The sequence below is a fragment of the Mobula birostris genome, chromosome 1, assembly GCF_030028105.1.
Source record: "Mobula birostris isolate sMobBir1 chromosome 1, sMobBir1.hap1, whole genome shotgun sequence".
In the NCBI taxonomy this organism is placed as follows: domain Eukaryota; kingdom Metazoa; phylum Chordata; class Chondrichthyes; order Myliobatiformes; family Myliobatidae; genus Mobula; species Mobula birostris.
The window spans coordinates 202,988,189-203,001,873 of NC_092370.1; the positions used below are offsets into that span (position 1 = coordinate 202,988,189).

Genomic DNA, 13,685 nt, shown 5'->3' on the forward strand with positions numbered 1-13,685 from the left:
TGAAATTAGCTAAATCACAAAAGTTGACCTGGCACTGAAACATTGACATAATCGGCACTCTAAAATAAAAGAGTATCCTTTAGCAAAATCTCAAAATAAAACTGACTTATTTTCAAAACCCTGTCAATTCTGCCAAAATGTCCATTAATATATTCACACCGAAAGACCTTTCCCACACGTCAAAATGCGGCAAGTAAGGGTCTCGATGAAAATATACTTTCATGTAAGGCAACAATTGATCAGGTCATTTGTTATGTTATTTTCCGAAAAGAAACCGTCTTTCAGTAATTCACTTAATTTTATCTGGGTAAAAACACTAAATAAAACGCCCATGCCATTAGTGTTTGAAAGAAAGAAATTCAATTTTAAAAGTTGTTCTGTGTGCAATTGTGACTTCTCGATAATCTGGTTGACAATTTAAATTTACTGTGTAAAAGTACTGTGAAAAGCAGACGTGAAGGCTTCAATTAAATATACCAATAGGGTAATACTAGTTGTTATGAGGCAACACTAGTGCCCACATTTAAATTTATACAAAAATATCTTTTCTTTGCATTCATCAGCGTTTTGTTCAAATATGATTCACTGCCATTATGCGTGCACTTCCTTCATCTACTTGTAAACAATTCCCAGTTGAAAATTCTGTAAGGGGTTAATAACAGGAAAATGTGGGACGTGGAATATTTACTCTCCGCGGGATTCATGACACCTTGCACCAAATTATTTATAATCAAAAATATTTAGCGAGGCGACCTCAAGTGATATTTCCAAGCAAGCAGAAGCCCATAGCTCTAGTTAAACTTTTGCACTTTGCTATCTCTCATTTTCGAACCGCGAGATTTTTATGTAATCTATTATTCTCCAACCTTTTATATACCGATTGCAGTACCGCAAGGATGGACAGTCCGAGCTCACCAATGAGCAGGCGAATTTGAATTTCGCCCGGATGGGATAGCCAATCAAAAAGTCGCTGATTGGTGGTGGGCGGAACAGTAGGAGAAGGCTTTAATACGAAGCGACTGCAGCGGAGGCAGCTGCCTGCCATCTCTTGTGTGCAGCAGTAAAGCTTTCAATATTGCTGAATTCAGGGACCGGCGCGCTCTGCCGCCGGGTTTGCAATTACCCCCAATGGAAGAAATGGAAGAAGAGCTCAAATGTCCAGTGTGCGGCTCTTTTTTCCGAGAGCCCATCATTTTGCCCTGCTCGCACAACCTGTGCCTGGCTTGCGCTCGCAACATCCTGGTCCAGACGCCCGAAGCCGAGTCCCCTCAGAGCCGTGCCTCGGGATCCGACTATGACTACCTGGACCTGGACAAGATGAGCCTGTACAGCGAGGCCGACAGTGGATACGGCTCGTACGCCGGCTTCGCTAGCGCGCCGACCACTCCTTGCCAGAGGTCGCCGAACGGTGTGAGGGTCTTCCCGCCGTCACCGGCCGTGCCTCCCCGCAACTCGTGCATCACCTGCCCGCAGTGCCACCGCAGCCTGATCCTAGACGAGCGGGGCCTCCGCGGCTTTCCCAAGAACCGTGTCCTCGAAGGCATCATTGACCGTTACCAGCAAGGCAGGGCCGTGGCCCTCAAGTGCCAGTTGTGCGAGAAGGCGCCAAAGGAAGCCACCGTCATGTGCGAGCAGTGCGATGTCTTCTACTGCGAGGCTTGTCGCCTGAGGTGCCATCCTCCCCGGGGGCCGCTGGTCAAGCACCGCCTTGTGCCGCCGGCACAAGGTAGGATCTGCAGGAGGCTGAGCCCGCGCAAAATCTCCACCTGCACCGACCATGAGCTGGAGAACCACAGCATGTACTGTGTCAACTGCAAGGCGCCCGTTTGTTACCAGTGCCTGGAAGAAGGCAAGCATGATAGTCATGAAATGAAGGCGCTCGGTGCGATGTGGAAACTTCATAAGGTGAGAAATTGGACGGCAGAAAATTGGGTTACCTCTTGCCTGCTGTCTTAGTTTGGTTCTTCACAACTGGCTGACGATGGTTCATCACAACATTATCCCGCCGTCTCCGTTAGTGTCCTAACGTACTATTGGGGGTGAGCGCCGCAAATCTTGATCCTATAGGAACGATCACTGGGTCTCCCCTACCCCCTCGCACATTTAGGATTGTGCAGTATAACCAGAGATACGGTGTCTTTCCCCAGTAAAGAAAAAGAATAACGCATTCTATTGTTATGGTGCGCCTTTCACCGAATGGAGTCATGCAGCTGTAGGTTAATTATAGGTAATTTGCTGCTTTCAAATGATTCTCATTTCAATCGTTTTACAAAGGTTTACATGATGCTGTTGTTGGTCAGCTTGTGACGGTGGGAGTTACTTTAACAGCGTGAATTTCAAACGGCGTGTTATTCCTTCTTCCTTAATGTATCCAATTACAGATCCTGCCGTTTTATAGTGACAGCTGTTACAAGTGTTTGAGGTGAGAGCTGCCCCTGCTTTACGCTGCAGGAATCTTTAGTACATTTCGGTTGCAGGGTACAGTACTTTAGAAAATTAAAGGAACGTGATTTCAGTGATTAAAAGTGTTTGTACAACTTTGTAGAATAATATACTCGCTGAAAATATATTACACATTTGGAGGTTACTGGAAAAGGAACTATCCAGCAAGGAACGCTCCGTACTATGTCCATAATCCTGCTGGTTTATTCGTGTTCACACATTCACGTATCCTTTTAAATGCTGCGAGCGTCTCTGCGTTTCCAACCATTTTACGCGTTGCATTCCAGACCCTTCCAACCCTTGAATGAAAAAAAACTGTTTCTCATCCCTCGAGGTAATCTTTCAGTTTCTTTAAGTTGATGCTTCGAGGTTTTGACCTTGTCTACATGCAGAGTAATATGTTAAGATATGTAAGTCTCTCAATCCATGTCCATTATGTCTACCTCAGTCACTCTGTTCCTAAAAACAACTGCAGCCTCTCCAGCCTTTCCTCCTGATTAAAACAAATTCAGTCCTTGTATTTTCTCATAAATCTCGATTGCACTCCCTCAAGTGCAATTACATCTTTCCGATAATGTTTTGCTTAAATTGTAATTTTAATTTGCCTAACAAAAAATAATTGCAAAAGCGCAGCTCCATCTGATTAATGAGTTAACAGGTGGAGCGATACCGTACTCGCTGTTTTAAAAAGATGTCATCCCTGGCTCCATTGATAGCACACCCAATGGAGCTGGAAAAAGCTGGATCCACATCCACTGCTGAAGACGTAAATTCAAAATTTTCCGCTGATGTTCTGGTGCAGTACTAAGTGGAACTATTTAGCAAAGGCTCACTCTGCTCTGTCAGGTGAATATTTTAAAAAATCGCAGCAGAGTTTCAAAGAGAAAACATGGGAACTACTTTTATTGCATATGTAAGTACAATTAAATCATTTAATGGGACGGTTTTTAGGATTTTAATTTTGGCCCTTTCAGAATCCTATTAGTTACCACTTTACAGACACACCATTTTAATCAGGATAAATGGCAGCCTAATATGTAATTCTGAAGAAAATGTGTTAACTGTCTTTATTTTTTAGACAGTTACAGATAGCTTTACATTTGTTGGTGGAGTTGAGATGAGGTAGAAAAATCTGTTATTGGCGTTGTTGAACTTGGTTGGCAATAGCAGATTTTCTTATACTCTATCTAAGCAAATATTCCACAGTTTTTCCCTGAGTTTTTTTAAACTAAGATCTCTTAGAGATTCTTTCATGCAACTTAGCAGATGGCCTCTCTTTTCTAGTTGCTGATATCGAAGTGTGTTTGGAGCACAGCAAAGCAAATGGTTCTGCTTTCCCAACCCCCGCTACAGCCTATGACCTATATTGTTCACAGCCATCAGCTGTAAGCTAATGAGAAGAATCTCATTTTCTTCCACTCTTGGCACTTTATGGAGGTTAGTTTAATTCCATTAGTCTCCTGTTACTATTCACTTCACACTATACAGTGTAGGCCATAAAAAATAAGCGGAGTTCGATAAACATTTCTAATCTCAGAAAAATATTAATTTTGTTTTCTGTTTTTGGTATTTTTGTTTCAATATTACTTTATATTTAATGTCAGTGTGCCACTGCATTTTTAAAGTTTGAGGTATAATTGATTGTTGCCATTTACTTCATTGGTGATGCTAATTAGAATGAAACTGGCTGCATCTGCATATGGTACAAAAGAAAACTTCAAGCAGTTGTATGCCACCGTTCCAATGAATAGATTTTTTTAAGATAGCTACTTCTATTAATCACTAATTGAGTTTTATGCAAATTATTGGGACTTCTTATCCATTTCTTATTGGGACCTTCTTATTCATATTGTTTTACAAAATGGTATTTGTGAATATATAAAATATTTGTGGATTTATTGCAAATATCAATGTCGACATTGATAGTTTAGTTAGATCTTTCAACGTGTTTTTCAGTCATTTGTCTATAAAACAGTCCAATGTAAATGTTTGCTTAATGTAGGGGCTGAGAGACTCGAGAACCTGGTATCATGTTCGAAAAAGGCATATGGAAATTAGTTTAGCACTAAAGCCCAAATTCCAGTAGTGCCATTGCAACAGATATAGAATAGGGCTTCTGCTTGAGCTAAGGTCTGGATGTTCATCCATGACTGTAAACTGCATGGCCACCTAATCTAAATGGAAATGTGTGTCAGACTGCATAAATACAGCTTTCTGTAGTTCATTGGGAGAATGTTGATTAATTTGCTGGAAAACAGTTGCCTTTGTAAGGAGTTATGGTTCTAGTGATAAAGCCTTTGTTTTGCTAGTGGAATAGGGATGCACAATATAAAGCATATAGTCATGGATTAATTTTCTGGTAGCCATTTAACCTGTTCACAAATGTCTTTTATTTTAATATTTGCTAACAAGTCAAAATACTATCCTTTCTCCTTGACATTTGCACCTTATTCAACAATAACTTGAATCAGTTTAGGATTACATATGTGGTCATACAACAAATGCATGTGATGCGTCTAGTGTAGTAGTGTAGTGTCACTCTCACTTTCCACTTCCACAGCTGGCTAGCAGTCTTGCGAAAAAGAGAGCTGAATGGGTAAGTCTTTCTCAGCCTTTCTAACAGCAAGATTCATGTAGTACCTCCTTGCTGGCAACTCACGGAATCTGAGCTCTCTTCAGACTCAGGCTGAACTACAGAGGACGGGGAAGAGCTCTGTACCCTGCACATATAGCACACAGGCCCACCCGTGTGTGGACATGCCCTGGTGCTCGTGAACCAGATCTCCACCTATGGGTAAATAGCCCCTCTGCCTTGTGAGCAGCCTCGGGAGAGACGAAGGCTACGGGAGTAAACTCAGACAGCAAATCTGGAGTGGAGCCCCTAAAGTGGCTAGATGTTATTGAATATCCTTCCGGCAGTTCCTGTAGCCAAGCTTATAAGCTTTTTATTGGACTACACTGGTGAGGCTGAGAGGAGGGGTCTTGATGACTGGGCATCTCAGGATCTCCATACATTCCACCCAGGCTTGTGATGATCATCATCACCCACTGTCCTTTGAGACAGACAGATGCCAACAACCATACAACAAAATCTGCCAATCTTGGTCCAGAAAACAGCTTGAAAACACACTCTGTATCTACATCTATTTGAAGATTGGAAGCTTAAGCTGCCATCGAAAGGTGACACTTGATGTTTTACTGATAAACCACTCAGCCAACATACTTTTCGTCCCTCTTCCCTCCGGGAGAAGGCTCAGGAGCTTGAAGACTCGCACGGCCAAATTTGGGAACAGCTTCTTTCCAACTGTGATAAGACTGCTGAATGGATCCTGGCCCGGCTCTGGGCTGTACCCTCCAAATATCCGGACCTGCCTCTCGGTTTTTTTGCACTACCATACTTTCTATTTTCTATTTATGATTTATAATTTAAATTTTTAATATTTACTATCGATTTGTACTCCATGGAGCGGGAAGTGCAGAATCAAATATTATGATATACGTTCTAGTATCAATTGTTTGGCGACAATAAAGTATAATACCTTTTTAAAATCACATTTAATATCTCACCTGGGCAGGGGTTCCCAGCCATTTTCTACCATGAAAGTATAGGGAAAGGAGTTGCAATGCTTTTCCTTCCTCTTTCCCCTCTTTCTAACCACCCCTTCCACCTCTTAAGATCAATTCAGGGAAAAAGCATCCAGTGACTTGTAAAAGTATTGCGTCCCCAGTTCACATGAATGAGTATTACAGCCAGGGACTTTGGTCAATTTAATTGAGAATTTCTATTTGTGAATCACATACTCCTTTATTCACAGTAGAGCTGAAAAGACGGAAAATTGTAAAGCGTTTAAAGCGTTTAAATTAAAAATTTTAAAACTGAAATGTCAGCAGTTCAAAAGTATTCATCCACCATTGGTCAGTATTCAGCTGAACCATCTCTTACAGCTATTATAGCTACTGGTCTTTTTTGGTTAAGTCTATTAGTTTTGCACAATGCAATGGAGCACGATTTTCCCATTCCTCCTTGCAAAATTGCTCAAGCTATGCCAGGGTGGTTGGGGAGCAGCGGTAGTCAGCAAATTTGAGGTCTTGTCAGAGATGTTTGATTCTGACTGGGCTATTCAAGGACATCAATTTTCTTCATTCGAGTCCACTCTATGGTTGCCCTGGCAGTGTGCTCTGGATCATTGTCCTGCTGAAAGATGAACTTCCTCCCAGCTTAAGCTTTCTAGCAGAGGCAAGCAGGTTTTTATGTAGTATTTCTCTGTATTGAGAAGCATTAATCTTCCCATCAATCCTGACCAGATTTCCAGTCGCTGCTGCTGCTGAAAAACAAACCCGTAGCAAGATGCTACTTCCACAGTATTTTACAGTAGGGACATGTTACCTGACTGATGTGCAGCATTAGATTTATGCCACACATACCACTTAGTGTTCAGGTTAAAAAATTCCACTCTAATCTCATCTGACCTCAAGACCTTTCTCCACGTCTTTACAGTATCTTCTAAGTGACGCCTTGCAAAGTCTTTACAAGCTTTTTTTTAGTGGTATGTGAGAGAACGTTTTATTTCCTTTCTGTTTTGACATGTAGCTTCCCACATCAGGGCTGTTATTTCAACCTTTGATAGTCAATCTTTAGAAGGTCACCTAAAGAAAGTAGTTTTGCTTGATCCTTAACAGGGCTTAATTTGAAATTTAGTAAGAGGAACATTTGGTCAGAACTCCTGTACCTAGATATGTATAAGAAACATAATACTATAATGGTTTATGAATATTCCATAAAGTTATTGTAACCATTTCCTTAGAATGTTAAAATAAATAAGTCATATGATATGTCTTATACTTAATTAACTTTGAAAAATGCTTGTGCATAAGAAAGTGAGAAGTAATTCATAAAGGCCAGTAATGGAAAGAGCATTTTATTAAGGACAAAATGAAGAATCATGGTGAGTCTCAAAATATAACATGTAAATTGCTGTCATGTACTTGAGCAATCTGAAAATTTGCCAGAATTCTGTAATAACGTTTCATATTTCCAGTTTTATGAATATTAATGTTGTGATTGTCTGCTTCTTTACGAGGATTCCAGTAATCAACTGGTACGGTAGTATAGTATTGACTGTAACACTATTACAGCACCAGTGACCTGGCTTCAATTCAACTGCTGTCTGTAAGGAGCTGTACTTCCTCCCCATGATCAGTTTGTTTCCTCCAGGTGCTCTGGTTTCTTCCCACAATACAAATACCCTACATGTAGGTTAAGTGGTCTCATGCATGTAATTGGGCAGTATGGGTTCATTGGGCCAGAAGGGGGCCTGTTACTATGCTGTATCTCTAAATTAAAATTTTTTAAAAATCCAGTTTGTAACTGGCTGATAAGTAGCATTATAATTCTGTTTTCAGTTGTTATCTTGACATTGAGAGCTGGAGCAACCACTTTTGGTTGGAGAGAGCAGGGAGTGCTATTTTCGATCATTTCTCCTTTGGCTCCTCCCACTTCCTTCAAACAAAAGGGGTATCCATGGGCAATCACAGAGGTCCCTGTTTGTCAGCTATGTGGAACAGTCTATGTTCCAAGCCTACACTGGTGACCATCCTGCACTTTTCCTACGCTACATCGACAATTGCATTAGGGCTGCTTCCTGAACCCATGCTGAACTTGTCGACTTCATCCACTTTGCCTCCAAATTCCACCTGCACCCTGCCCTCAAATTCACCTGTTCTGTTTCCAACACCTCCCTTCTCTTTCTCGATCTCACTGTCTCTACCTCCGGAGACAGCTTATCCACTGATGTCTATTACAAACCTACGGACTCTCACTTCTACCTAGACTACACCTTGTCCCACCCTACTGCTTGTAAAAATGCCAGCTCATTTTCTCAATTCCTATGTCTCTGCCGCATCTGCTCTCAGGATGAGGCTTTTCATTCTGGAACAAAGGAGATGTCCTCCTTTTTCAAAGAAAGGGACTTCCCTTCCTCCACCATCAGCGCTGCCCTCAACTGCATCTCTTCCATTTCACACACATCTTCTCTTACCCCATCCTCCTGCCACCCCACCAGCCTCTGCATCCAGCACATAATTTTCCGAAACTTCCACCACTTCCAACAAGATCCTACCACAAAGCACATCTTTCCCTCTCCCCCCTCCCCATTTTCTGCCTTCTGCAGGGATCACTCCCTACACAACTCCCTTGTCCATTCGCCCCTCCCCACTGATCTCCCTCCTAGCACTTATCCTTACAAGCGGAAAAAGTGCTACACCTGCCCTTACACCTCCTCCTTCACTACCATCCAGGACTCTAAACAGTCCTTCCAGGTGAGGCGACACTTCACATGGCCCCCCAGGGCTGTGTGCTCAGTCCACTGCTGTTCACTCTGCTGACCCATGACTGTGCTGCAACACACAGCTCGAACCACATCATCAAGTTTGCCGATGACACGACCGTGGTGGGTGTCATCAGCAAGAACGATGAGTCAGCATACAAAGAGGAGGTGCAGCGGCTAACAGACTGGTGCAGAGCCAACAACCTGTCTCTGAATGTGAACAAAACAAAAGAGATGGTTGTTGACTTCAGGAGGACACAGAACGGCCACTCTCCGCTGAACATCGACGACTCCTCCGGAGAGATCGTTAAGAGCACCAAATTTCTTGGTGTTCACCTGGAGGAGAATCTCACCTGGTCCCTCAACACCAGCTCCATAGCAAAGAAAGCCCAGCAGCGTCTCTTCTTTTTGCGAAGGCTGAGAAAAGTCCATCTCCCACCCACCATCCTCACCACATTCTACAGAGGTTGTATTGAGAGCATCCTGAGAACTGCATCACTGCCTGGTTCAGAAATTGCACCATCTTGGATCGCAAGGCCCTGCAGCAGATAGTGAGGTCAGCTGAGAAGATCATCGGGGTCTCTCTTCCTGCCATTACAGACATTTACACCACACGCTGCATCCGTAAAGCAAACAGCATTATGAAGGACCCCACGCACCCCTCAGACAAACCTCTTCTCCCTCCTGCCAAAAGGCACCAAAGTATTTGGGCTCTCACGACCAGACTATTTAACAATTTCTTCCCCCAAGCCATCAGACTCCTCAATACCCAGAGCCTGGACTGACACCAACCTACTGCCTTCTACTGTGCATATTGTCTTGTTTATTATTTATTGTAATGCCTGCACTGTTTTGTGCACTTTATGCAGTCCTGGGTAGGTCTGTAGTCTAGTCTAGTTTTGTGTTGTTTTATGTAGATCAGTGTAGTTTTTGTATTGTTCATGTAGCACCATGGTCCTGAAAAATGTTGTCTCCTTTTTACTGTGTACTGTACCAGCAGTTGTGGTTGAAATGACAATAAAAAGTGATTTGACTTGACCTGTGAATCTGTTGGGGTCATTTACTGTGTTTGATGCTCCTGGTGTGGCCTCCTGTACATCGGTGTGACCCGACATAGATTGGGAGACCGCAACGTCAAGCATCTACGCTCCGTTCACCAGAACAAGCGGGATCTCCCAGTGGCCACCCATTTAATTTCCACTTCCCATTCCCATTCCAATATGTCCACCCATGGCCTCCTCCACTGTCATGATGAGGCCACACCTTGTAAGAACAGCACCTTGTATTCCATTTGGATAGCCTCCAACCTGATGGCATGAACATCGATTTCTCAAACTTCTGGTAATGCCCCCCAAACCCCCCCCCCACACTTTCTTCATTTCCCATTCCCTTTTCCCTCTCTCACCTCAGCTCACCAATCAACTTTCAACTTTCACATATCACCTGGTGGTTCTCTCTCCCCTCACCCCCACCACCTTTTAAATCTACTCATCAGCTTTATTCCTCCAGACCTGCTGAAGAGTTTCGGCCTGAAATGTCGTTTGTACTTTTATTCCATAGATGCTGCCTGGGCTGTTGAGTTCCTCCAGCATTTTGTGTGTGTTGCTCAGGTTTCCAGCCTCTGCAGATTTTCTCTTGTTCAGGCTATTTTCACGTTGGAGTAAAAGACCGCTGGCTGAAATTTTTGCAGACACCTTTTTGCCTGCAATAGGCTGGTACACAAAGGCTGCTGAGCATGAAAGGTGACAGCAAGTAATAGTGTCACTTGAGCAAAGCTTTGATTGCTCAACAGATTCAGACAGTGAGTACCATAGTTTGTTTAATTCTTAAATCTGCTGATTTCACAAAATCAGGTCATAGTTAACCTTGGCACCTGTCAGCTAGTTTATGGAAAAGTGGTCAGTGTTCTGAATTTCATTTGTAAATCTACATCACATTTCTGAAAAGTACATGAATCCATCTCAGTTTTCCTTTTACTGTACGATTTATTTTTGTACCTTATATAGATTTTTGTCTTTGCACTGTACTGCTGCTGCAAAACAACAATTTTCACTTTAAAAACACAAGATTCTGGGAATCTTGAGCAACACATACAAAATTCTGGAGGAGCTCAGCAGGTCAGGTGTCATCAATAGGGGTGAATAAATCATTGACATTACAAGCAGAGATCCGTCATCAAGGCTGGAAAGGAAGGGGAAATGATAAGGTGGTGGGGAAGGGGAAGGACCACAAGCTGGCAGGTGATAGATGAAACAAGGTTTGGGGAAAAAAGGTGAAATAAAAAGCTGGGAGATGATAGGCACAAGAGATAAAGAGCTGAAGAAGAATGTCATATGTTGGTATTATTCTTATTTCTGGAAATCTCAAAAGAATGCAGAAAAATATTAGAGTTGGAGTATATAGAACTGTATTTTAATAACGAGTCTGATCCTGAGTTGAGTAGATGGATTTTTTAAAATAAAACACAAATTTCAGAAATCAGTTGCAGCAGTATATATAGTTCAGAAATGGTGAACTATTGGCCATATTGTGAGATTCCTTGATCCCCCAATTTCATTGTAAAATAGCAGAATTCTTATTTCTTGTATTTATGGTAAAACTAGGACTTGATATACGAGTGCTGTGGTTCGCATTTATTAGAGCAAAACGATGCAGAACTAAGATCGTCTGTGAGTTAGTGTCTTTATAAGTTTAGTGGAATTTTACCAACCAGTATATCAGAGACTCTGATTTACAGCCACTTCACAGCAATGGGATTACGAATAGCCACACAGGGCTCCCGTCAGCAGGTAGGCCTGTGATCTTTTCATATGGGTGCATTGGCAAGAGGATCATAAAATTCTGTACAGACTGCAGAGGTAAGTCATGGATAAATTGGGGAGATTGAATCTGGGATCAGTGGGAACAGTGACCTTAAGTAGTTTTGAAATTAAGAACTTCAGGATTGAAGAGTTAACATTTTTAAGAAGAGGTCTTTTGAGTGAGGAAATTGAATATCTGGTCCTGTAGTAAAGAAGGCAAATTTTATATAATATATATAAAATTTATGTGCTAGCATTGGAGAAGGTCAAGAGGAGGTTCACAAGAATGATCCCTGGAATGAAAGGGTTAATGTATGGAGAGAGTTTGATGGTTCTGGACCTGTACTTGCTGGAGTTAAGAAAAACTTGGGGGTGGGGTTGTCTCATTGAAATCTATTGAATATTAAAAGACCTAGATAGAATGGATGTGGTGTGGATGTTTCCAATAGTGGGTGAGTCTAGGACCAGAGGACACAGCTTCAGAATAGAATTACACCTCTTTAGAACAGAGATGAGGAGGAATTTCTTTCACCAGAGGGTGTTAAATCTGTGGAGTTAATTGCCATGATAGCTGTAGAGGCCGAGTTATTAGATATATTTAAAGTGGAAGTTGATAGGTTCTTGAGTAGTAAAGGCATCAGGGTGGCAACGATTATGAGAGGGATAATCAATCGGCCATTATGGAATAATGAAGCAGACTAGATGGGCCAAATAGCCGATTTCTACGAATATATCTTATAGTCTGTAAGTAGGTTACGGCACCATTCAAAGGAATAGAATCATCATTGGGAGTTTTATGGGGTTGCGGGGAGGATGGTGGTGGGTATTGTAGGAAAAAGAGTGGACAGTGTGCTTAAAAATTATTAGTATGGAAAAGGAAGAAGGCTCAAGAAATATTATGGAGGGAAACTCAAATGTAAAAACAAAATATGCCTTGTCTTTGAACCCCAATCCTCTTCCCTCACTACACAGAATATCAGCTTTATACTTTATTGTCGCCAAACAATTGCTACTAGAACGTACAATCATCACAGCGATATTTGATTCTGTACTTCCCACTCCCTGAATTATAAATCGATAGTAAATATTAAAAATTTAAATTATAAATCATAAATAGAAAATAGAAAAATGGAAAGTAAGGTAGTGCAGAAAAACTGAGATGCAGGTCTGGATATTTGGAGGGTATGGCCCAGATCCAGGTCAGGATCCATTCAGCAGCCTTATCACAGTTGGAAAGAAGCTGTTCCCAAATCTGGAATATCAATGCAGACATTTTGCATTGATTTCCCCCATTGCCAGTAATTTGTTTTGGTGTTTTTTATATTAACTTTTGAGTACATGTTATAATTTAAAAAGGAAATATTATTGGCAAGAATCTTGCATTTTTTAAAAGATCAGATTAATTAGTTGCAGGGTGATTATAGAATAGAGCATGTTACAGTGCAAGCAGCGAGTCAAGAGCTGATGCTTCCTTTCCATGTGAGCCATCTACTCTAATTTCATCCCTTTTAATCTTCAATCTTCTTAAAACAAGCTATCCATCTCCCTTAAGATTGTACTTAAATGCTGTGCTGCAAACAGTTATTGAAAAACAGTTTATTATTCAAATGTGCACATATTTTCAAAAAAGATTGATCCATTGTATGATACTTGCCTTGTTTGTCCAAATGTCATTACCTATTTAATCAGAACCACTGACAGCTCCCTGCTGCATAGAAGCATTTTGATCCACTAGTCACATTCCTGGATGGAAAAAGACAGTTGACATTTCAGGTCAAGGCCCTTCATCTGGACTGTCGGCTACTTGTTTCACTCCACAAATGCTATCTGACCTCCTGAGTTCCTCAAGCAGCTTAATTTTTTGCTCCATATTCCAGCATCTGCCTTCCCTTGTCTTCATTGATTCACACAGTGCTGCTTCAGGGTCAACAATGTAAACCTTAAAGCAGTAAGTTTTAAAAAAATGCTTGTTTAATATTCAGTCAAAAAGATATCATGGTTACTGGAATATTATTGATCTACAGTAATGGAATTGCTTGACGTAAGACTGAAATGAGGAGGACATGGATCAATACTTTTGTGAAAGATTTTGTTTGGTTTCAGGGCTTTTACAATT

General features: G+C 41.6%; 1 protein-coding gene across 2 annotated transcripts in view; it reads left to right on the forward strand.

The window, feature by feature from the left end:
* The first annotated feature begins 1,106 nt into the window (after nucleotides 1–1,106).
* The window catches only part of trim9 (tripartite motif containing 9), a 58,592-nt gene continuing 46,013 nt past the window's right edge, over nucleotides 1,107–13,685 (forward strand). For both annotated transcript variants that reach the window (XM_072281636.1, XM_072281718.1), the window contains exon 1: nucleotides 1,107–1,905. In XM_072281636.1, the coding sequence (XP_072137737.1) occupies nucleotides 1,129–1,905 (777 nt within the window). In that variant the 5' untranslated portion in view covers nucleotides 1,107–1,128. The remainder of the gene's footprint in view (nucleotides 1,906–13,685) is intronic.